Source organism: Equus quagga, chromosome 11, assembly GCF_021613505.1.
Source record: "Equus quagga isolate Etosha38 chromosome 11, UCLA_HA_Equagga_1.0, whole genome shotgun sequence".
Lineage (NCBI taxonomy): Eukaryota > Metazoa > Chordata > Mammalia > Perissodactyla > Equidae > Equus > Equus quagga.
Genome location: NC_060277.1, coordinates 97,405,988 through 97,432,456, shown reverse-complemented (window position 1 = coordinate 97,432,456; position 26,469 = coordinate 97,405,988). Strand labels below are relative to the sequence as shown.

The following is a 26,469-nucleotide window of genomic DNA, read 5'->3' as shown; positions in this document are numbered from 1 at the left end:
TGAATTTTTGTATATCATGTTTGATAGGGGTCCAAATTCATTCTTTGCTTTTGATTACCCAGTTTGTCCCAGCACTATTTGTTGAAAACAGTTATTTTACCCATTGAATGGTCTTGGTACCTCATCAGAAGTCAGTTGGCCAAGGATGTATGGGTTTTTTTTCTCTCAGTTGTATTCTATTGATCTGTATGTCTCTCCTGCCAGTATCACACCATCTTGATTACTGTTGCTTTGTAGTAAGTTTTGCAGTTGGAAACTGTGAGCCCTCCTACTTTATTCTTTTTCAGGATTGTTTTGGCTTTCTTAGTCCCTTGCAATTCTATATGAATTTTTGAATCAGCTTGTCAATTTCTAGAAAGAAATCAGCTGAGATTCTGATAAGGATTATGTTAATCTGTAGATCAGTTTGGGGAGTATTGCTATCTTAGTGATGTTAAATCTTTCAGTCTATGAACATAGGATGTTTTTCCATTTCTTTAGATCTTCTTTAATTTTTTCAATTTTTTTTAAGTTTTGTACAATTTAATCCTAAGTATTCTATTTTTTTATGCTGTTGTGATTTTTGTATATTGATTCTGTATCCTGCTACTTTGCCAAACTCACTTATTAACTCTAATCATTTTTTTGTGACTTAAGGATTTATTATATATAATATCTTATCATCTGTGAATAGTTTTACTTCTTCCTTTTCCATCTGAGTACCTTTTTTTTCCTCTCCTGTCTAATTGCCCTGCCTTAGAACTTCCAGTATAATGTTGAGTAGAAGTGGCAACAACAGACATCTATTTCTTAGGGGCAGAAGCAGACATCTGTGTGCTGATCTTAGCAGGGCATGCTTCAGTCTTTAGCCTTTTAAGTTTGATGTTAGCTGGGGTTTTTCATAGATGAGCAAGTTCCCTTCTATTCGTAGTTTGTTGGGTGTTTTTTTTTTTTTATCATAAAAGTGTGTTAGATTTTGTTAAATGCTTTTGTGCGTGTCTATTGAAAGTATCATGTGAGATCCTCCCTCCCTTTTCTAGCAATATTTTGTATTACATTGATTCATTTTTATATGTTAAACCAACCTTGTTGTATTCCTGGGATAAATCCTGCTTAGTCACAGTCATGTTGTGTAATTCTTTTAATATGCTGCTGGATTCAGTTTGCCAGCTTTTTGTTGAAGACTTTTGCACCTATATTCATAAGAGATATTAGTCTGTAGTTTTCTTGTGATATCTTTGTATTAGGGTAATACTGGTCTCACAGAATGAGTTAGAAGGTATTATCTCCTCTTTTATTTTCCCTTGCTTTTTAAAATGATTTTACAATGTGTTTTGTACCCCTAAAAATAGATTGTTTAATTTTATATGTCTTGGAACTTTATGTAAATGGGATCGTGTATTTCTTGGTATACATGTGTAAATTTCTCCAAAGTGTGGGGCTTGTTGTTATTATTTAATTGCTCTATGTAGTTAAACCTGTGTTTTTCCTGAGCAGTGCTTCAGCTGTAGCCTGTATATGTTGATATATAATGTTGTCATTATCTTTTTTTTCCGAGAAATTCTGCAGTTTTAGATTTGTAGAAAGGCCTTTTTAAAAATGTTGTTAATTCCTTGTTTCGTTATACTGTGTTCATATATGTTGCTTATATTATTTCTTCTTTTTGGAATTTATCATCGTTTCTTCTGTAGCCTAATAGTCTTTTTTGGTGAATGTTCTAAGAGTACTTTTTTAAGAGATGTGTGCCCTTTATTTAGGCACATAAGTTTTCGTATATTATTAATAAGGTGTTCTAGATCTTTGTTTATTTTTATCTCTTTGATAAAATCTGTCATGAAATGAGAGATGATTTGAATCTCGTTACTTTAGTATGTTCATCTGTTTTCCTTGAATCTCCTCTAATTTCTGCTTTATGAATGTTGCTAGATTATGATAGTTAGATATTAAAATTTTTAGATACTGTGGGTTATCCTTATTGACATTATAAAGTGCCTTTGTCTTGTTTAAAGCTTTAATGTGTTAATTCTACCTTGATTGAAAGTAAGACTCTGCCTCCTGCTTTCCTTTTATATATATTGCCTCGTATATCTTTGTCCTTTTTATGTTCCGTCTTTCTGAATCACTTTGTTTTGGATGTGCCTCTTATAATCATCATGGAGTTGAGTTTTGTTTTGTGTTACAATATGAAAAAAACCTAACTCATTAATTTTTTATGTTTTATGCGACAGGTTCAATTTATTTTATATTATACTATATTTTTTTTAGGTCACTGACTCTGGTCTATTTTTTTCTCTGAATGTGAGGTAGATATAATTGTAGATATAGAAATAGATAGAGATGGATTATATTTTTCTTGTAGTTACCTTTATAACTTAATAAAATTATCTTTGTTCTCTATTTCTTTTAGAAAGTATCCATTATTTTTGTGCTATAAGCTATGAAAAGTTAACGTGTTTCCTCTTCTACTCCCTCCCTTTCATTTCATCCATCACCTAATATTAATTAATAAACTTAGTGAGTATATAGCATATAGTTAAATATGATTGTATAATACTTACGTTACTTGATTTTCAGTTTTGATTAAAGTTCTTTTTACTTCTATTATAGATGCAGGGGTAGGCAACTCTTACTCCCATTTACCTAACTCTACCTACCCTGTTTTATACGACTAGTTGTATCTTCTGTTTTCTGAGAGCACCTCAATTCTGTGTGAAAATATATTCAAAGCAGCCTGCCACTCATTCTGCTGAGTTTTCCTCATCATTTCTGCAGTTTATATCCTGGTAACTTACTTAAAAAGGGTTGTGCAAACAATATTTACTGAATGATTTTTATAGGTTAAAAATATATATAATATATTGAGATTATATAGGATATAATTATATTATATCATATGTATTTATATATAATTTTGAACCTATAAAAATGGCTCAAGAAATTACATATATAAACATGTATATGTACATAAATCTCCATGTGTATGTGTATCCTTTGTATTTGAAAGATATGTATAAAATCCTTGCTTAATAATACTTTCTTTCCTTAGAAATGTTGTGGTATTGTACCACTGGCCTCTGGAATTGGGTATAATACTGAAGAAATCAAAGACTAGGCCTGATTTCTTCCCTTGATTGTTTTTCCTGGCGGTTCCAAGGAGTCTTTCTTTACCTTTAAGATTCAGTAACTTTACTATGGTATTGATTATTACTACCTTTTTGGGGATCGTTTTCATTGGCACACAGTGTGCCCCTTCAGCATGTCGGTCAAGGAATGGGGTGTATTTTCTTGTGTGTATTCCTTGTACTACACATACATTTCCCCATTGCTGCAACCTGAGTTGTTCCTTCTGCTCTTCCTACATCTCAAAAGGACCTACAACTATGTACTGGGGGGGCTTTGGGGAGAAGAAGAAGAAAAAAGACTGGCAACAGATGTTAGCTCAAGTGCCAATCTTTAAAAAACAAAACACAACCTAAGAACTGTGGGACTGATCCAAAGAGGTAGTCCAATTTGCCTCATCAGTTTCACTTAAAAACTAGGCACCGCTTTGGGTGCCCAGAATCTGTACCAGCAAAACCCTGGGCAGCCGAAGCAGAGCGCTGGAACTTAACCACTCGGCCACGGGGCCAGCCCCTGCTTATATATTTCAAAACTACATACAGCTTTACAATTGTCAGTGGATCAAACCTACTATTATGAAGTGATTTTTTTGCCTTGAAGTTTCATTTGGGGGCTGGCCCCATGGCCGAGTGGTTAAGTTCACGCACTCTGCTTTGGTGGCTCAGGGTTTTGCCAGTTCGGATCCTGGGCACAGACATGTACTGCTCATCAAGCCATGCTGAGGCAGCATCCCACATGCCACAACTGGAAGGGCCCACAACTAAAAATACACAACTATGTACTAGAGGGCTTTGAGAAGAGAAAGGAAAAATAAAATCTTAAAAAAAAAAAGTTTCTTTTGTCTGATACTCAATTTTGATAGCTTTATTTTGCTTGGTGTATTTTCTCACTCATCTTTTTCCATTCCTTTTCTTTTAGCTATTCTGGCTGTTTGTTTTAGAAAGCTATTATATAATCAACATGTAATTGGATTGTTTATAGGTGTTTTATCTAGCCTCCTGATCTCTTTTTTCCCCCAGTTTTCTTAATTAGAGCATTTACTCTAAGTATAGTTAATGTCATTTCTGATATATTTGGATTTAAATCTGACATATTTTGTTCTCTCTTTGTCTTTTTTTATCCCCCTGCTTCTTTTCCTCTTTGTCCTGCATTCACTTGTATTGATTATTTTTATTGTTCTTTTTCCTTCTCCATTAAACTAGGAGTAATATACTCTATTCTTTTAGTAGTTACCCTAGAATTTACAGTGTACACACTTAACCATGTTTTACCTTTCTCGTTAACAGTATAACATCTTGGAATATTTTAATTCCATTTTAACTCTCTTCTGTCTTGCATTAATGATAGATCAGTTAAAAAAATGATTATTCGGGGCTGCCCCAGTAGCCTAGTGGTTAAGCTCACGTACTCCACTTCAGTGGCCCAGGGTTCACAGGTTTGGCTCCTGAGTATGGACCTATGCACTGCTTCTCAAGCCATGCTGTGGCAGTGTCCCACATACAAAATAGAGGAAGATTGGCACAGATGTTAGCTCAGAGCCAATCTTCCTCACCAAAAAAAACAAACAAAAAAACCCCCACACAATTATTCCCATTGTCTTCCACCTATAATCAATAGAGAAGAAAGAACAGATGGTATGGATGGAATGAGTTCACTTTGGCGCATCTGGAGGTTGCAGTGCTTAATATACATCCAATAAAGATAACCACCAAAATATTCAGATAGGGAGTATAAGGGGGGAATTGGTCTCAGCATGACTTAGACATTTGGGAGGTATCTAGCATATTGATGATTTTAAAGTCACAAGAATGGGGCCAGCCCCATGGCCAAGTGGTTAAGTTCACGTGCTCTGCTTTGGTGGCCCAGGGTTTCACCGGTTCAAATCCTGGGTGCAGACATGGCACTGCTCATCAAGCCATGCTGAGGCAGCATCCCACATGCCACAACTAGAAGGACCCACAACTAAGAATAAACAACTATGTACCAGGGGGCTTTGGGGAGAAAAAGGAAAAAAATAAAAATCTTTAAAGTCAGAAGAATGGATTAAATTACACAAGAGAAAAGAAAAATATAATATTAGAGATGAAGAGTTCTTTCAGTGAGCTTATCAGCAGACTAGACACAGCAGAAGATAGCATCAGTAAATTTGAAGACAAGTCTATATAAACTGTCAAACTGAAATTGAAAGGAAAAGTGAAAAACCAGAGTAGAGTATCCAAGATCCATGAGAGGGTGTCAGACAGTTTAATGTTATTAAAGTCCCAATAGAAGGAGAGAGAAATGGGATGGATTCCAAGAAGTGATGGCTGAGAACTTTCCAAAATTAATTAAAATTTAATTGTCAGCGTTTTATTTCTTTTTTCTTTTTTTCAGTAGGACATAAAATAATCAGTTCCATTTGAAGAGTAAGTAAAATACATGGTTTAAAGTGTTCACAGACAGTGCACTTAGGGAGAAACAAATTCTAACTTCTCTAGAGCAACTTAGAGCAAAGAACTCCTAGATAAAACCCCCCAAAATGGGAGATCATGGTAGTATCACACACCCAACTGAGAAAGTAGGCACTATGGGCTAGAGTTAGCAGGGGAGGAAAAAAAAACAGTAGAAGCAGACCTCTTAAGACTTAGGATATTGGGAGCCAGCCCTGATGGCCTCATAGTTAAAGTTTGGCACATTCCACTTCGGCAGCCCAGGTTCACTTCCTGGGCGTGGAATCACACCACTGGGCTGTCAGTAGCTGTGCTATGGCAGCAGCTCATATAGAAGAGCTAGAAGGACTTCCAACTAGAATATACAACTATGTACTGGGGCTTTGGGGAGGAAAAAGAAATGTAGACTTTATTTAAAAAATAAAAAATAATAAAGACTTAAGATATTGGAATTGTCAGCTTGGATACAGCTTATAAAAGAAGCATATTTAAGATGTTAAAGAAAGAAAAGGGATTGAGATTCTAAGGACAAGAGACTGTCTAAAAACTCAGTGAGAGGATTTAATAGCTAATTACACAAAACTGAATATTAAATTATAACACATCTGAAGAACCATCCAAAATGCAGCAAAATGTGGAGAGAGGGAGAGCAAGCAAGAAAGAAACAAGTGGAAAATATGGGAGAGAGGTTAAGAGTTGATAAAGAATGAGAAACTCTAATATATGTCTACACAGAGTTCCAAAAGAAAAGAAAAAGAATGGGACAGAGGCATCGTTCAAAGAGAAGATTCCAGAACCAACAAAAGACACAACTCACAGATGCAGGAAGCCTAATGAATCTTAAGCAAGATAAAAAAGAAATCTATACATAGACACATCCTGGTAAAACTGTACAATACTGAAGAAAAAAGCATAATCTTCAAAGAACTGTTGGAGTAACAAGGAAGTTAGAATATGTTGTTGATTCTATTAGAACAAAAGACTCTCCTAAAAGAAATTTCAAAGAAAGTACTTTAAGAAGAAGGAATGTGATTCCCATTGAAAGGCCTGAGATGCAATAAGCAGTCTCTTATAATCAATATTTAATTGGGTCATATGTGTTTTTTTTTTTAATCCTAGTCTTCTCATCTCTTTTTTGGAAGAGTAAATATTCCAAATTTATACAAACTATATAAAACAGTATCTTACAGAATTAAATAAAAATCAAGATAGAGTTAAAATATGCTTCTGCAGCCACCACTGCTAGAAGATGGATTCTACTTGGCACCTACTTCTTCGTGCTGCTCATTTTGGAATCAAAGTCTCATGCAGATGCATCTGACAGAAAGAGGGTAGATAACTTGTCTGTACCCTAGTTTTAAGGGAGGTTGGGAAAGGAAGCTTTCTGACTTCTCTGTGTTGGAGAAGCCAGACTGATAAGGAAGACCGTCAAGTTGCTTAACATCCAGACAACATGAAACTGCCCAAGGTGCTTTGAGAAAATTATTGTGGCAAAAATCATAATAGGCTATATGTTCACTTTTCCGTTGTAATAAGTTTATCCAAACTAGTTCAATACTAGCATTCCACAAAGTACAGCAATCTTTTCTTGCTTACTGATTAGCTCATATGAGAAATGGTAGAGAGATGGTAGATGATACAGCTGCTTTGAAAGTATATCCAAAAGATACAAAACTGAATAGAAGAAAGACCAACTTCAGAAGCCTTCAAAATGAGACTCATCTTTAGGTCTGTTAACAGAAGGAGCTACTTTTTGCGAGAGTAATGCATCTACCCAGCTGTAAAAAGCTAGCACGTAGTCATTTATCATTCCTTTCCCCTTCTCGTTCTTCTGTGCTACCTTATAGCAAATGAATATACCTACTCACCCTGCTTTGAGATGTCTTTTGGTGCCTAGTTTTTAAGTGAAACTGATGAGGCAAATTGGACTACCTCTTTGGATCAGTCCCACAGTTCTTTGGTTTTGTTTTGTTTTTTAAAGATTGGCACTTGAGCTGACATTTGTTGCCAGTCTTTATTTTTTCTTCTCCTCTCCAAAGACCCCCCAGTACATAGTTGTAGGTCCTTCTAGTTGTGCTATATGGGCCGCCACCTCAGCATGGTTTGGTGAGTGGTGCCAGGTCTGCACCAAGGATCCAAACTGGCGAGACCCTGGGCGGCCTAAGCTGGAGCGTGCAAACTTAATAACTCAGCTATGGGACCGGCCCCTCAGTCCCACAGTTTTGAGCCAAAACCTCATTTAAGACCAATGGATAACCAACATATCTGTCTTGGCTTTTCAAAATTAGGAGTGTAGCTTATTCGGAGAATAACCGTGTAATACTTAACACCATAATTGGCCACAATTCAAGTAATGTTTTTTGCATTAAAGTCTAGAAAGTTGAATATTAATGTAGTTAAATCCAGCTTTCTTTTGGTTGGTGTTCGCCCAACACACGTTTTTCTACCCTTTAACTTTCAGCTTTCTAAGTCTGTGTGTTTTAGGGATATCTCTTGTGATCAGCAGGTAGTTGGATTTTGTTTTTCTGGCAGTTTTTTAGTACATTTACATTTCTTGTAATTACTTACAAATCTGTTTCTACTATCTTTTTACCTTCTATTTCCTGTGTCTTACTGGCCTGTCTTACCTTTATAAAATTGAAGTTTTGCGGGGCCGGCCTCATGGCCGAGTGGTTAAGTTCTCACTCTGCTTCAGCAGCCCAGGGTTTTGCCAGTTTGAATCCTGGGCGCAGACATGGCATCGCTCATCAGGCCGTGTTGAGGCAGCATCCCATATGCCACAACTAGAGGGATCCACAACTAAAAATACACAGCTACGTGCGGGGGGCGCTTTGGGGAGAAAAAGGAAAAATAAAATCTTAAAAAAAAAATTTGAAGTTTTGTTATTCTTTCCCCCTTTACTACTTCTGTTCTTCTAGTAATTACCCTTGGAATTTTAATACAAATTCTGCTCAATTTAACAAAACCTAAAGTTAACTCCATCACCATCACTAGAAGAATTCTAAAACACTTCAACACTCTCTCCCCTTAGCCTTGGCTATGCTAGCTAGCATTTTGCTTTTGTCCCTTTTCTATTCTTTAAACTAGGTGACGGTGGTGGTGTCAATCTAGATATTTATTTATTTCATTGCTTACCATATAATTATAGTATTTCAGACCTTTTTCTGGCATTATTTTCCTTCTTCCCTAGAATAAATCCTTAAAACAGTGACTTTCAAGTCCACAGTAAGAAATATGTTTAATATTGCCACCGCACACACCCGACTGAAGCATTTTTTATTTACCCTTATTATTTGAAATAGGCTTTATATTTTTTTTTTCTTTTTCCTTTCTTATGCCTATTAAATCTACTAAATCAGTGTCATGACTCATAGTGGGTCGCAGTCTATGATTTCAAAAATAACTACTTTAGGAAGTTCCTTTTTATTGAATCTGTTGATGATAAACTTTTTTTTATCAGAAATGCCTTCATTTCATCATTTTTGAAAAATATTTTCATTTGGTATACAAGTGAAAATGTATTTTCTGTCAGCACACTGAAGCACATTATCTTCTACCTTCTGTTGTTGCTTTTGAATCTGCTGTCAGTCTGATTGTGGGTGATCTTTAATTTTTTTCTGGACCTTTTTTTTTTTTTTTTTTTAAAGATTGGCACCTGAGCTAACAGCTGTTGCCATTGGTTTTTTTTTTCTTTTTCTGCTTTGTCTCCCCAAATCCCCCCGATACATAGTTGTATATCTTAGTTACAGGTCCTTCTACTTGTGTCACATGGGACGCCACCTCAATGTGGCCTGACGAGTGGTGCCATGTCCCCGCCCAGGATCCAAACCCGCAAAACCCTGGGCCACCGCAGCAGAGCGCGAGAACTCAACCAATTGGCCACAAGGCCAGCCCTGGGTAGTTTAATGATTTTGTCTTCTTTGGTCCCTTATAGTTTCACTGAAATGTGTCTAGGTGCATATTTTGATTTAGCGTTTGTGGTATACTTTGTGCTTCCTGCATCTTGGACTCATGTCTTTCATCAGTTCAGAAAAATTCTCAGCCATTGTACCTTCAAATATTTTGTTCTTATCTATACTCTCTATTCTCTTTTTCTGGGATTCCAGTTATACAATACAAGTGTTATTCTTACTCTATTCTATATGACTCCTAACTTATTTTTCATATTATCTGTTTCTTTATCTCTGTGCAACATTCTAAGTAAGTTCAGTCTCTTTTCCGGTTATCTTTTTTTTAGTTGATGCATAGTTCACACACCATAAAATTCACCCTTTTAAAAGTTTACAGTTCAGTGGTTCTTAGTATAGTCCACAAGGTTGTGCAACCGTTGCTATGATCTAATTCCAGAACATTTTTACCACTCTGCTACATCTTTTTTGAATTGTATCTAGGCTTTTTTTTTTAGCCCATTTCCTAAGTAGTTGATGAATTTTTCTGTTTATTTTTTACACTTATGTTTTTCAATTGGAAAAGTCTCATTTGGTTCTTTCTGCAGTCTGCATAAGTTTTTTCTTTTTTCTCCCAAAGCCCCCCAGTACATAGTTGTATATTTTTAGTTGTGGATCCTTCTAGTTGTGGCATGTAGGATGCCGCCTCAGCATGGCTTGATGAGTGGTGCCATGTCCGCGCCCAGGATTCAAACTGGCGAAACCCTGGGCCACCGAAGCAGAGTGCTGGAACTTAACCACTCGGCCATGGGGCCGGCCCCCAGGTTTTTTTTTTTTATATATATATAGTGTTTTATGTTTGCTCATTTTTGTAATTCCATTTTATATTTTAAATGTTTTATAGTTACTTTATATTCTGTAGCATAGTATTTCAGTATTTGAGATCTTGGGGTCCTAAATCTATTGCTTATTTCCTGTGACTCTCGCTTGTGATAGATTTATTTCCTTCTGTGTGTGTAGTAATCTTTGATTGTAACACATATTTTGTTGATGTTAATCTAGGAAAAATTTTAGAGTCAAAATTGATCATGTCTTCTGAGAGTATTTTTGATTTCTTCTGCTAATTTAAGACTTAGAGGGGCTGGCCCCGTGGCCAAGTGGTTAAGTTTGAGCGCTCCACTGCAGGCAACCCAGTGTTTCATCGGTTCAAATCCTGGGCGTGGACATGGCACCACTCATCGAGCCACGTTGAGGCTGCGTCCCACATGCCGCAACTAGAAGGACCCACAGCTAAGAACATACAGCTATATACCGGGAGGCTTTGGGGAGAAAAAGGAAAAAAATAAAATCTTAAAAAAAAGACATAGAGATCCTGGGATTTTCCAGCCCACTTTAAGGTTCTTTTGCTTATTAGTGAGGCTTCTCAGGTTTAGCTCCCTCACCTTACTCAATCCCCAAGCTCCAGTGACATCCACATGTCCTAAGGAGAGCCCTTGCCCATCACAGCTCTGATTTCAGTTTCAGATCATAGTTGTATTTTTTGGTTTGGTTTGGTTTGGTTTTATCTTTTCCTGTTGTCCTTCTTGGGGATTTACTTTTCTTTCTGTGTTCCTGCAATGCAGTAAAAATTGTATTTTATGTGTGTGGTTGGTTGGGGATTTTTTTTGGCCAGGGATAGGAGTAGGGGGTGACACAGTATCTAGTTCATCATACCGCCAAAAGGGAAAGTAAAGTTAAACTCTTTTTGAACATTTATTATTTGAAGACAGCTGATAATACAACCACACATAAATTACCCCACCAAATTGCCACTTGTGTTTCATCCAGCTTTTACTGGTACCACTAAATGTTACGAGAAACCCTTTTTTTCTCTCTTCAGGTAAGACTACTTCTTTATAACATTCACTTAAAATTATACCAAGATCATTTGTTGTTTGTATTTTGTGGTTCTCACAGGATTATGTTGACAAAGAGAAGGCAATTGCCAAAGCGTTGGAAGACCTCAGAGCCAACTTTTACTGTGAACTCTGTGATAAGCAATATCAGAAACATCAGGAATTTGATAACCATATCAACTCCTATGATCATGCACACAAACAGGTGAGGAATAGTTACTTGCTAACAAAGAAAAAGATACTTTATTTGTTGTTGTAACTATGGAATTTTATGAGTGTATCCAAAAAACTTGGTGTCTGTGGTTTCTTGTATCTCCCAGTCTTTATCTGAGGTCATCTGACTGCCTTATTTTTTTGCAGTGACGGAAGTCCTGACATAGACCTACCCCTTCCAATATTTTATGTAGAGTGAAGAAATTGTAAGCTTCATACATCTTACATAAAGTTTTTGGCTTTGAGTGGTTTCTTAATTTGTATTTAATTTGGTGATTCAACTGAGGATCACTGCGAGCTTTGTTTCCCTTTCTCCCTCTTCCTGAAAATTTTAGACTTTAACAGTTGTCCCAGACTGTGGTCGTTTCATCTTCTGTGTAGAAGGTCATGCTTTATTGGCTGCTATTTCCTGTTAGTAAGGCATTTTGTTATTCGGTATACCTTGGAAGGTAGATAAATCTTGAGAAGGAAAAGAAAAGTAGAAGCTGTCTTAACTTTAACAAAAAACTCTGATGCTGTATTTGAAGAGCTTGCTGAAAAATGAATTCTGCTTTCTTTGCAGTCTTTTTTTCCTTCATTATTTAGAGAAGAAACTTGTACCTAACTAGTTACTGGTGTAAAGAAGGCGGCAATAATTCCCCTCGGGGATTTTAGAAGGAAATGAATCTTTAAATCTATACAACAGTTCTGGCTTATTAAGGAATTTTGAGCCATTTGATCTTCTGTGACTTTAGCAGAATTTGCTAGATTTTTGGCGGTACAATAATTGCTTTGTTAAACTGATAAGATGTATGAGCATTGCTGGATTGTTCACCTAAGATGGACCTGTTGAACCAACTTTTTTTGGCTTTGTCTTCCAACCAACCATAAGAATTTCAGTGCACAGGGGCTGGCCCGGTAGCTCAGCGGTTAAGTGTGCACGTTCCCACTCTGGCGGCCCCGGGTTCGCCAGTTCGGATCCCAGTTCTGGACGTGGCACCACTTGGCAAAGCCATGCTGTGGTAGGCGTCCCACATATAAAGTAGAGGAGGATTGGCAGCAGTTAGCTCAGGGCTGATCTTCCTCACAAAAGAGAATTTCAGTGCCCAGGTAAAAGGCAAGCTTTGACTAAGTTTTACTAGCCCAGGGGTAGTTTGTAAGCTGGCTGTGGTATTATACTTTTTGCAATAGTCTCTTCCATATTTAACAACATCTAACCAATTTAAGATTCTTCCACTGATAGAATTGTATTCAAGACAGCTTTTCAACTTTTTATACACCTTTGGACATTGTTTTAATATATTGTCAGCTCTGCTTGATTTGAAGAAGAGAAATTTAGAGAGCATATATATGGACAAGATATATTGGCAGTTACTTCTTCAAAGAATCGTCTGTGAAGAAAGAAGAACGCAGCAGCAAATATTGCTTATCCAGTAACTTTTTTCAGCTTTTAAGTATATATATAATTCAGATTTGGGGGTTATTTTTTATGGAATTAACAAAAACATTTAGCATCTAAATACATAGCCGCCTTTTTGGGCTCTTAAGAATTTTTTCAGTTAAGAATTGTCTGTGATATGGGGCTGGCCAGTGGCGCAGTGGTTAAGTTTGCACCTTCTGCTTTGGCGGCCTGGGGTTTGCCAGTTTGGATCCCGGTTGTGGACATGGCACCACTTGGCAAAGCCATGCTGTGGTAGGCATCCCACATATAAAGTAGAGGAAGATGGGCACAGATGTTAGCTCAGGGCCAGTCTTCCTCAGCAAAAAAAAAAAAAAAAAAGAGGATTGGCAGCAGTTAGCTCAGGGCTAATCTTCCTCAAAAAAAATAAAAGAATTGTCTGTGATAAATTAAAAGACTCTGGAAGAAATGTTAGGCACCAGAAGAGCATTTAGAAAGGTTACATTTTTAATTGATGAGAAATCTCTTGAGTAAAGTTTCAATTAGAAAAAAATAAACCAGGAAAAGTGTGATTCAAACTTGAATAATATATAGGCTTGCTTTTTAAGGGGAATAAATAAGATTTACAAATTAAATGAGGAAAAATACAGAACTAATAAAATTCACATTGACAACATTAATGTGATGGATGATAATATTTTAATGTTGCTTTCAACTTGAGAGTAGTAGAAATTGTTACAGTTACGGTTCATTTGAATTTGACATGTTTATTCTCCTGTGCACCTTGTGTTGACTCAGTTCTCTCACCACTTTTCTCTCTTGCAGTGGTTCTCCACTAGGGGAGATTTTTGTCTCCCAGGCGACACTTGGCAGTGTATGGAGACATTTTTAATTATCAGAACTAGGTGAATGATGCTACTGGCATCTAGTGGGTAGAAGCCAAGGGTGCTGCTAAATAAACATCCTACAGTACACAAGAAAGCTCCCTGCGACAAAAAATTACCTGGCCCCAAATGTCAGTCAGTAATGCTGAGGTTAAGAAAGCCTCTTCTGTTAGGACTACTGAAAAGTTTTCGAATACATATGGTATTGTGACACCATTTGGCCTTTGTTTGGTTACCAAGAAATCACTATCATTCAAGTCCTTAGTTATGTTGTAAACGTTTATAAAGTGCTGATCTAGATGATTCCACATATTCGTTTATTACTCTTTTTTAGATTATCATCAAAATGAAAGTACAGAATTAAGGATTTCTTATAGAAAACACATGGATTACCTTATCTGTTAATATAGAAAGCATCTGTGATCCCTAGTCTGGGGATCCCTAGTCTCAGCTGGTATGATTAATGAATGCTTGCGAACTTATTCTTCACCTTCATCAAAAGCCCGTGTTAGGTGTTGAAAAAAGAACAGATATAGTATGAATTTTTATTTTGTTTGTTTTTGGTTGAGTGCTCTTTATTTTGTTGAAATGTAGCCTTTTTCATCTTTCTTTATACAACTCTCATAATGCAAATAGTAGAATCTTGAGACAGAATGCTATAAATGTATAAACAAAAAAGTGCACAGTACTAAATTTTTTATAGTTTTACTCTTCCCTACACTTAGAATTTATAAGAAGCCTTTAATTGACCTTGGTACAACACAGCTAAATAATCCCTAAGAAGAGGTAGGTCCTACTTTTCATTCCTCTTTGATGGACATGAACGTACCATACAAGTGGACCTACCATTTTCCAAATTTATGCTCTAAAATCATAAAGACACCCTGTCTTGTCTTCCAGGAAGGCACACAGGATTATTATGAATCTGAGATAATAGGTAAGTACATTCAACCATGTATTAGTAATCCCTGGTTTGCATCTTCCATCAAATTTTCACCATTTAAATTTTTCAGAGAAATAATCTATTATGTTAGTAGTAAGCTACTAGTATAGGCAGGATCCTGAACATGCCCTTATCTTTATTAAGTGCAAATAACCTCTCAAAAAGAAGCTACGTGGTCACCCTCATTTGTGGCGATTGGTGGGGGGCGGGGGGCTGTTATGTGCCTTTTACTATTCACTAGTTTTTCTCAAATTTTCTAAGATATTTTGTGAAGAAAGTTACTAATACACAGATATTAACAGATACCGTTAACTCACAGGTTGATCTTCAAAGATTAAAAAGCTAATTAGACATTTTAGCTCTTTTCAGCAGTTTAACCTTTGTTTTTTGAAGTAATAATTTCAATACATTTTGAGATCTCCAAGGATAGGCTTTCATTCCTCAAGACATAACCCAGTCTATGATTCTTCTTTATGTGTTAGGTCTTATATGCCTGAGTGCTCAGTAAACATTAGTGTCCATCTTCTCCTACCTTTGTTGGCTTAGTTATAAGTTAAACTTGACTTTGAAACTAAACATTTTTCCATCTCTCCCTCCTTGCCTCTAATTATTTTGTGTATCTTTTTTAAAAAAAACATGTCCACTAATAGATATGACAATGGAAATCATTTTCTTTGGCTTTTCACAAGGCCTAAAATTCAAACTGCAAGACATTCTCTTTCCCAGAGGTAAATTTGTAGCAGCACAATAATAGTGCCATATTTTAACACTTGTGGGGTTTTTTTTTTCTTTCTCAGTTCCTTGTTACCCACTCAGGATTCTTCCAGTCTTACTTTCTTTTATTTGTGCCACTAAAGGTCCCTCCTCACTAGCCTCCAGAATATAAACCAGAGACCACAAGTTGTCACACAGATGTATTTTGTCTGACCTTTGTGGTGTTAGTTTTTTTCCCTTTTCATTTCAGTTTGTTCTCAATTTTTAAAAATGGGATTTTATATAACTTAGGCTTTGTCTTACCTTCAAAAATTGAAATATCTAAGAACATTGGGCCTACATTTCAACATAACAGTTAGCTAAAGCTGAATAGTTGCTCACTCTTTAGAAAGGCATGCTCGCTCTCCAATTAGCTGTGGTTGCCACTTCATCTTTTCTCTTACATCAACCTGTGTGATTTGTTACCTACCAAATACCTCTAAACATTTGAGCCTATATATACCTTTCCCTCTTCTCAACACAGGCTCCCACTGGTTCCCATTGACACTGGGGAAGTAGCATATTATAAAACTGCCTTCTTATTCCTCCTTAGTGCTGGGTCCAACTTCCTTGCCATTTCAGAACCATCTGTGGTAGTCTGATCCAATTATCAAAATCTAATACTGTAAAGCAGCTTTGAGAAATTCCTATAACTTGTAGAAAGAATAAATATGTTGGGCAGAGGAAAGAATGCTTTCAGTCTTTCTCTTCTTTCTGCTAAAATAGCTTCAGTATGAAAACCTCTGTACTTCTTTACATTTTTTGAAAAGACTGGTCTCATTTAATACTAATGTCTGTTTCAGGTGTAAAAGTATGGTTTCCTGAGCTTTAAATAGCTGAGCTAAAACAGATTAAGCCTGTAGCAGCCATTAGTGACCTCTCTATTCTAAATTGTACGGAATAGAATCTGTTACTACATAATTTAGTTAGTTTTGTCTAAACTGTTAGAATTGGTTTCTGACAGCGTTGCTTACTCTTAGTTGACTGTTTCAGTACCCAGTAATGTATGTTATCAAGGAATAGAAATTTACAGTTTTCCTCATTACTCAAAAATGAAATAGGTTCTGAATCGAAGTATTTTCTGAGAAATTCCTTGGTGTTGGAAGGAATGATCATTTTTGCACTTCACATGGACTTCATTCAAGTTTGAAGTGGTCGCTTTTCACTTGAAGTTTCACTGTTTTACTGATTGGATTTTTGCCTCTCAAGATATTTTACTGCATTTGACTCTCTGTATGCTTGGCACATATGGCATCAGTACAGTAAGCACATCAAAACCAATTGGACCTCTGGCAAACCACTTCAGATTTGAAGAAATGGAGACTGGGTTCCTTTTTTGGTGCTACTTGGATAATCATTCAGGGTCGGAGGAATGCAGGAACTAAATAAAAGAGGTAAGATGAGAGAAGATAATTCTAGAGTTAAATAAAAAGAAAATGATACTTCTAAGAAGTGAAACCAGTAAGATCAGACACTAGTGAAGATATTCCATAGGTACTCCGTATTTTGGGTGTTTATGTTTATCCTTAGAAAACTATAAATTGATTATTGTAAAGATGTGAAATAGGTTAGGAAAATCATAAAGTACTTATGAATCCCAAAGCTTCATAAATGTTGACTTAAACAGCACAATTCACTTCACAGTTCACAATTCACTTCTGAAGAGATCATACTTTGAGAAGCAAAGCAAGTGTAAAGAAAGAAATGTGTCTCAGAACTTGAGCATATTGTAGTTTTATTTTAATAACTTGTAGCAGATGAAAATTTTAGATTCAGTGGTACTTTGTACCACTATGGGTGCTATGTCTTTGGAACCATTTTGCTTAATAAGAGAATTGACATCATTTGGCCAGTCTTCCGAAAATTGAGCATGTTTTGAGCGTTTTTACCTGTTAAATCTTAGGAACTCACCGCCTCTGCTTTCGTTGGGAGTAGACTTCTTCTTACACCCAGCTATTACAACCTTGTTAACCTTGGGAAACTGCATCTGATTAGAGACGCTGTCTGCCTTTGTGAGCAGAGGTCACCCTAAACAGGCTCTTTGGGAGCTAAGGTTGCTGGTAAACCCTGTATTATCTTATTATGTATTTCTAACCCTGTTCTTCATTTTGGCACACAATTGCAATATGAATAAAAATGATTCTACCTTACTTACGTTCTGTAGTTTTCAACTTTTTTTCCTGCCACTGTACACTTTGTTTCCTGCCACTGTACACTTAAATTCATCACAGTGGGATGTGCTGTGGTGGAGATTCTGGGATGAGGCTCTATGTTCTATTGTAGTCTGAAAAGTTAAAGCAGCCTGAGGAATAATGATAAGGTTGCAAGTGACAGTGCTGAAAAGAGAGCTCTGAACTGGGATGTTGCTCTTCCGTTCATTTTGGGCCTAATCAGCTCTTTAGAATTACGCTTCTTCAGATTTTACATAGAGGACAAATCTTTGCCTCCAGATATGATCTGGAGGGCTATGTAGATATGCTTAAAACTCGTTGTCCACAAAACCACAATGGCATACCATTTCACACCCACTCAGATGGCTAAAATAAAAAAGACACAATAATGAGTGTTGGAGAGGATATGGAGAAATTGGAACTCTCCTACATTGCTAATGGGATTGGAAAATGGTGCAACATCTCTGGAAAATACTTTGACAGTTCCTCAAAATGTTAAATAGAGAGTTAACATATGACTTGTATATCCCCAATGAATATATGAATAAATGAATATATATGTCCACACAAAAACTTGTGTAAGATTGTTCATAGCAACATTATTCACAGTAGCCAAAAAGTGGAAACAACCCAAATATCTATTAACTGATGAATGGATAACAAATGTGGTATATCCATATAATGGGAGTATTATTCAGCAATAAAAAGGAATGACTTACTGATGAATACAACATGCAGACCTTGAATATGTTATACTAAGTGAAAGAGACCAGTCACGAAAGAGCCTCATATTGTTTGGTTTTATTTATATGAAAAGTCTAGAATAAGCAAATCTATAGAGAATATGGATTAGATTTCCAGGGACTGAGTGGAAAGGGAGAGTGGGGAGTGACTGCAAAGGGGTATGGGGTGTCTTTGGGGGGTAATGGAAATGTTCTAAAATTAGATAGTGGTGATGGTTGCACAACTCTGAGAATGTACCAAACCCACTAAATTTTACACTTTAAATGTGTGAATTTTATGGTATGTGAATTATATATCAATAAAATTCTGTTAAAAACCTCATTGTCCATCTTAAATTTTGGTGGTGGCGATGGTGACTTTATACACACATGTACGTGTGTGTTTGTGTGTTTGTGTGTGTGAAAAATACCTTAAAGCAGGCACACTGGTGCCGTAGAGAAGATACCATACTTGTAAGGCTTTTTGGTGAGTTCCTGAACATGACAAAGCAAGTGTTACATAGTGATTTTTATGACAAGTTAATTTGATATTCGTCACATAATATTAATAGTCATTGTATTGCGAAATAATTGGGCATAAATTCTAAGTGTTGTCATAAATGACTAATTAGTACTTCACTAACCCAGCAAAGAGAATGTATATTTTTCCTTTTTCCTGGTTTTTTCAGTATCTGTAATCAGCATTAGTATTTGGTTTTCTGTTACCAAACATTTGGTTTTCTCTGTTAGTAAATAAAACTCATTTTTATCACTTGCTGATATGCATGTGCTAAAAGAAAGAATTTACGTCTAATGTCCAGTAACTTGGATTTCCTTAACCATTCAACTATGATCTTCCTTCCCTGAATAGTTTAATGCTGAGGCTTTCTGTGTTCTCTCCTGGTCTTTTCCCTCTCTCACCAAATGGTGATGTCCTGGATAGTCTGATCCAGAAGCATCAAGCACTGAGACTTGACTTGGGGTAGCCTGGCCAAGCAACAACTATGGCATGATTATTCCAGTTTGAGAGGGAAGGGGAGATCCACATCAGTGTTGTGTCATGAGAGAGAGACAGGAAACAGTGGGGAGAAGAGGCCATGGACTGGGGGTATGCAGGGTTGTTGACATAGAGGAAAAGGGACTTTTCCTCTCTCTCTCTATATATAAAGGTTGAGGTTCGAGAAAGGACGTGTTATGCTTAGCCAGAAAGAGAGATTGAGGGGCAAGCAACCACCCGTTCTTTACTGTTTCCCATTTCTGTTTGTAACCAACAGATAACACACAAAAGTGTGTGTATGTGTTTCCTGTCCCAACAATTCATTTGAAAACTGAAACCAGTTTGATGAATGTTTATTGAGCATCTCTTTTGTACCATAGACAACGAAGTTCGCATCGCAGGGTTACAAAGGAAGACTAAGCTTCAGTCCCTGTTCTGGGGAGTGGGGTTGCTATCTGATGAGAGAAAGAAACCATGGATAATCTTTTCACCCTAAAGAGACAAAAACACGTTTTTTCTTTAGAGTTGAGTAAACATTAGAACGTAGGATTTTTGGTGGCAATAGGAAATATTCTCTGCCTTAAACTCTGCTGACCTTCTCACGCCTGAAATTCCCTTCACATGGGAACAGTGGTTTTTATTAAGTTGAGGTAATAGATTCAAAATACTTAGAGAGTGTTAAAATACTTAGAAAGATAATAATCAGATTTATTCCTGGTATAGTATACTCAAATATAAACTTCTAGCATCAAATTTTGGTTTTTTGTTTTGATAGAAAGGAGTAAAAGATACAAAAAATATTTTATTAGACTCAGACCCTTGTTTTTTGTTGTTAGGGAAAACTATGTGCAGAAATATCTTTGTCTCATTTATTCCCAGCTTAAACAGTTCAGCAGGAATGAGGCCACTCCTTGTTATTGACACTCCACATTATTGATAATGTGGGCAAATTTATCACCCACATTAAAAACTTCGTAAGATTTACCACATTCTCATCTCCCTGGTTTAATTTGTTCTGAGGATAGTGGAGCAGGAGTTTGTGTCTGGAGTAGACATTTTTCTGCCAACTCAGTGCTGTTTAGCTGTGTTTTAAGAACTAGAATGTCATTTACATTTGAATGGTCTTTAGGCCAAAGAGCATAATTATGTGGATAGGTATTTCAAGCACTGGATTCTTTGTTAAGGTCTTCCCTCTACTGCTCTTTTGGGAGACTTTGATGGAAACCTCAGCTACCATGTGATTGAGAGTCAATGAGAAATGTTCATTCTGTTGTGTTCTGTGCCACAAATGTATACTTTTTTCGAAACATGCTATTGGTTTTTCAGGCAAACAGGATCTTCAAACCTTTTCATTTTGAATTGGATTCAATAGTGAATCAAATATTTTCCAGCTAAAAATATGTTATGTGGCTTAAATTTTTATTAATAAGCATTAATAATTCAACAGATAAGCAAATTTATTAGCAACTCTTCAGAAAGGATACTTTATAATTTTTGGAAATAAGGACATAGGGGCTGGCCTGGTGGCTTAGCAGTTAAGTAGGCACGTTCAGCTTCGGCTGCCCGGGGTTCACCGGTTCGGATACCGGATAAGGACATGGCACCACTTGGCAAGCCATGCTGTGATAGGCGTCCTACATATAAAGTAGAGGAAGATGGGCATGGATGTTAGCTCAGGACCAGTCCTCCTTGGCAAAAAGAGGAGGATTGGCAGCAGTTAGCTCAGGGCTAATCTTCCTCAAAAAAAAAAAAAAAAAGAAATAAGGACATAGCAGCTTTGGAGTCAGCCTAAATGATTATGTATCCATTCGGATTAGATTGTGTGTCCCAGTTTGCAGTCTAATTTGAATTTTTGTGTATGATATGGGATTTGCTCAGGCTTGGAAACGAGTTTTTGGACTGGTGGCACATCTCTAATTTTTGGTCTCCTTACATGAGCTGATAGGCAGGTATGTTGCTCCTCTAGTCTCACCTTGAAGAAGTTGTCTAAAGTTGTGTTCCTCTTTAGAGTTTAAAAGGAAAGTAAAAGTATGGGTCACAGAGAGAATTTCACATGGCCATTCAATGCTAAATGAGCCAGGGTTGTAGCCTTTAGGAGTAAAATAGGCAACTTTAGAAAACCTGACTCTGAAATAGGGCCTTGTACCTTTATAAAAATTACTTTTAGATAGGAAATTCAGAACTTTCTGGTCTGTATCTTTTTTGCCGTTTGGCCCAATTGTGTCTAGAAGTAAGGGGCTTGCGTAAAATTTTAGTTCTTTTGATTTGCTAAAGAATGAGACTTCCTTACTATATGAGAGTAATAGGTAGGAAAACCATATTCTGTAACTTGAATATGTATCTAGTAGAGATAAGAAAATATTTCATGTCAAACTTTCCTACAAATGGTTAAAAACTTATTTGGGGAAAAATCAAGGATCCAGTGTTTAAGCCAAATTATTCACCAGTCATTTACCAGGTACCTTCTTCAGACTTAGTACTGCTCCATGGGCTGCGAGGTTGATTATAAAGATAAGCCATAGTCCCTGCCCCAAATAAAGGGGAGGGCAGTACTGAACAGTTTTGACATACTCAGTGCTTTATATTTATTTTGACGCTTAGCCTCATAAATCTGTTGCTTGGTTACGCTCTTTTTCTGATGAGGAAACTGGAGCTTAAACAAGTGAAACCATTTGGCTAGTAATTAACAGATTCAAACCCAAGTCTTTCTTACTCTGAAACTTTACACATACTGCCTTTCTGAAAGACAGGAACAAGTACAGTCAGAGGAAAATATGGTGTTTAGTAGATGAGTGCTATGATGAAGTGCCAACACAGTTCAGAAAGAGGAAAAATCCTGTCTTATGAGGGATCAGTAGAGACTTTGTGAGGGGAATTTAGTTTGACCTTGAGTAGAAAGGAGAGACTTGGAGTTAAAAATTCATTTTTATCATCAGAATGCCTTCCTTTGAGACCTAAGATATACATTTTGGGTTTGGGAAAGTTGTCAAGCCCTGTTCTCTAATGTTTGTTTTAGAATTCTGGGGTTCCCAAATCAGGTTTTGGGACCCCTAGACGTGACTATAGAGTTTATAAAGGTGATACAGGCGTGTGTGCTACACCCTATATAGTACTGGGATAGCTTTGCCTAGAAGGGGCTGCGATTTTGATTTGTTTGATTGACGTCAGCCCATTTTCTTCCCTCTCTACCTTTGATTACATTTGGAATTAAATTAGGAATTTAAGATAGAGCGTCTTCAGGACGATGTGGACATAGTCCTAGCCCTTCAACTTCAAGGTTGCACCGAGTGGCTGCAGAGTGATTGGAAAGCCTAGTCTCTGACTTAGCCGGAAGACTCCAGACTTCGATAAAACGCTCATTCTTTTGACAATGTCCTGTTGTTTGGGAAGTAACCCCTAACAGTGATGAAATATTTGTAAGATTGAAGGAAATGACAGGGCACAGGGAGATTCTCCAGGGTTATGGGGTAGCTAGAAAGAAGACACAGGTATGAGAAAAACATGTTCTATAAATCTTGGATAGAGAGCCTGGTGTTTGGGGTAGGAAAAAACTAGGTTTGTGGCCTAAAATAATTATATAATAGGCCTGACAGGCTCTTTCTCTCTGCTCCATTCTCGGAAGGAGTAAATTGGAATTCATATTTATTTAAAATAATTGATCCTCCATCTTGCAGTGGTTTTTACAAAATCTTAATTCTGGGCAGCCAGCCTCAGTAAAACAATTTTGCCAGCTGTTGGTTACTTGAACGTCCCCAAAATAAAGGTAACTCAAAATAAGACTTGACTGCTTTTAGACTACAGTGGTCTTTCCTAAACTTCTCTAAGCAGTTTTCCTGAAGAAATGCAGATAGTTCCATTTGCCTGGGAGGGCTTATTACCATGTCAGTCTGTGTGTATGTACACATATGTGTGTTGTACAGATGCTTCCCTTCTCCCCAACCCTTTTAGAGTTGATGGCTTTGTCCCTGATTGTTCAGTATAATAGTTTGCAGATTCACTAAGAGAGCTTGTGTAGTAATGCTTGCTTTATTTTTTTTTTCTCTTTCACTCTTGTTTTATTTTTACTTTTTTTTCTTTGTGATGTGACATTTTCAGCTGATGTATTGAAAGCAAATCCTTCTAATTTGGGAGCCCAGATCACAAGAGTGAGTTTTTCTACTAGTGTCTTTAGCTGTATATCTTTTTTTGTGTGTGTCTTTCCACCCTTTTCCCCTCCCAATTCAAAAATATTTAAAACACATTTCATAAATACTAGATAAGAAAATTCCTCTGTCTGTTGAACATCATGCCTTTCCACAAAGCAATGTCCACTTTATATTGGGTCAAATCTCTTTTCCCAAAGCTGTTGTAAAAGCATAGGTTAATGTATATGTTTTGTTTTGTTTGTTTTTTATGTTATCTAGTGTGTTGAAAATAATTTTAATTCTCTCTTCATTGCAGATAGCTATTGTCTGGACTCTGTCACCAGTGTGTCATAGCACTGTTCTTTTTTGGTTGTTATTTTGTTGTTTTAAGGGAAATTATATAGTAACTTCTGAGAATAAAATACTTGTTCTTTTATCAGGATTTAAAGTAATAAATTCTTTGACTTATCTCTATTCTCCCTCCTCATCCCCTGGATGTTCCTAATCAGGGCCATGAAAGATGAAAAGCTACACATATTACTCTCTAATTTCAGCAGACTGACCAGATGAAAGTGGTCAGACTGGTAAGCTCTGAACATTCTGGCATTTGAAGACGGTTTGTTTGATAGTTACAGGAAAACTGTTCATGCTGAAAAGAAATAATAGCACCTATTTATGGTGAAATAAAAGTATGCTTTCTATTTGTTAGTTCTGATTCAAATAACCCCCCCATGTAAGCTGTACATTGCTTTTTAAGATCTTAAACCTGGGTAATTTTCTGTACTAGCTTAACCCCTTTCTGTTTCTTTGGCTTATGTTATTACAATTTATCTCATGTTCTGTTTGTCTAGTTTTGCATCCTGGAAGAGCAGGTGATTAAATAGTCCCTTTTCTTTCCTCCTAATGTTCTAAAATTTGCTTGTTGCTTCTGAAATAATTTAATTTTGCCCGATAAAGCAAATGGTATGCTGTCCTAATTAGAAATGCAGATACTCCAAGTGTTTTACCCAGAGTAATCAGCCACTGTGTTTTCAGTTACCATAAGAGTATAACGATGTATTCTGCACTAGTACTATATAACCATTGATTGAGCATAAATATTCTAAAAGCCTTGCTTTCAGGATCCCCAAGTTATTCTAAATCACCCACCCTTTCTTTCCTTCTTTTGTTACCCCAGCGATTGAAAGATCTCAAGCAGAGAGAGTTTGCTCGAAATGTCTCTTCAAGATCTCGCAAGGATGAGAAGAAACAGGAAAAAGCCCTTCGACGGCTCCATGAATTGGCAGAGCAAAGAAAACAAGCCGAATGGTGAGGATATTTTCTCTCAGAGGGTTCTACAGATAATTATAATCCTTAAGATTTAAGATTTGGGCCAGCCCAGTGGCACAGCAGTTAAGATCACACGTTCTGCTTCAGTGGCCCAGGGTTCGCCAGTCAGATCCTGGGTACAGACCTTTGCACCGCTTGTCAAACCATGCTGTGGCAGGCATCCTACATATGAAGTAGAGGAAGACTGGCATAGAGGTTAGCTCAGGGCCAATCTTCCTCAGCAAAAAGAGGAGGATTGGCAGTGGATGTTAGCTCAGGGCTAATCTTCCTCAAAAAAAAAAAATTTAAGAGTATAATTTAAGATTTAAATTAAGATTTAAGAACGATGGTCCTTAAGTTTTTAGTAGAGCCTTCCTTCTTTCAGACTAAAGCATATCTGTACTTAGAGTATAATATACTGATTAAGAATGTGCACTCTGGGGGCCAGCCCCATGGTGTAATGGTTAAATTTGGTGCACTCTGCTTTGGTGACCCAGGCTCACAGATTTGGATCCCAGGCATGGACCCATACCACTTGTCAGCCATGCTGTGGTGGCAACCCACGTAGAAAGTAGAGGAAAATTTTTGGCACAGATGTTAGCTCAGGGCTAATCTTCCTCAGCAAAAAACAAAAATGTATCCTACTATCTGTATCACCTTAGTTATGTAAGCTCTGTGCCTCAGTTTCCTTATCTGTAAGATGGAGATGATGATAATTTACTTCTTACAGTTGTTGTGAGGAATGATTATTATATCAAAAGTGCTTATAAAAGTGCCTAGCACATAGAAGATTAGAAGATGCTTAATAGAGCAATAAATTATGCAACTACTATTATTGTTCCCATTCTCCAACATTCTTCTTATGTAGAAAAGCACATTTTACAATATTCTATTTTATAGCTCAAGAATTAATAGGGCACAGATTCACATGTTTTAACTGCCTTTTAAGTAGTAAACACTAAAATCTAGAGAATTCTATCCATTTATTTCTCTGCAGGTTCCTGCCTTCTTATGTTTCTTCATGGTTCTTGATTATCAATTTGGGGTGGGTATTTAGCCTTAGGTGGAATTTACCCCACCTAGGACAGCTAGACTTTGGGGACCCAGTCTTCGAGCATCTGAGGATTCATGAAGTATGTGCCTCAGTCAGAAACACCTAGGCCTCCATGTTTGTTTTTAACGGCTGGCCAGGACCAAAGGAAGAAACTGGTTACGGTAGAAAGAGAAACTATAGTTGTGGCTTTTAAAAGTTTACAGCCAAGTTGGGGCCAATTTTCAAGTTCCTGGACTTACTAGGTTTATTTTTGTCTCTGGTTCCTTTTTTACTAATTTACTTCTCTTGTATTTTGGAGGAAGAAGGAAGGGAGAGAACACATAATACCGTTAAAGTTTTGAAACAGAACTAACCTACAAGCTCTAATATTGAGTTCAACTGCCTATAAACTGGTTTTGATTCCTTTGGCAGCTCTTTATGTAGTAAAGACATTCTTATTGGGCATGTTGCAAGGGTACCTCCTTAAAAAGTATATACCAGGCCAATTTCTAGCTTAGGACATATTCTAATACATGTTTTTCTTCAGAGGTAATTTTCAGTTCTCACTTTTATAAATAAACAGTTAAAAGATAACCAAGTAATCTCTTGGGAGAATAAAAGACGCTTTTGATC

At 36.8% G+C, this 26,469-nt stretch overlaps 1 protein-coding gene across 8 annotated transcripts in view; it reads left to right on the top strand.

Moving 5' to 3' along the window:
* Positions 1–26,469, top strand: part of GPATCH8 (G-patch domain containing 8) — a 102,255-nt gene that overhangs the window by 68,510 nt on the left and 7,276 nt on the right. For all 8 annotated transcript variants that reach the window (XM_046674900.1, XM_046674901.1, XM_046674902.1 and 5 more), the window contains 2 exons: positions 11,372–11,515; positions 24,673–24,803. In XM_046674900.1, coding sequence (XP_046530856.1) covers positions 11,372–11,515; positions 24,673–24,803 — 275 coding nt within the window. The remainder of the gene's footprint in view (positions 1–11,371; positions 11,516–24,672; positions 24,804–26,469) is intronic.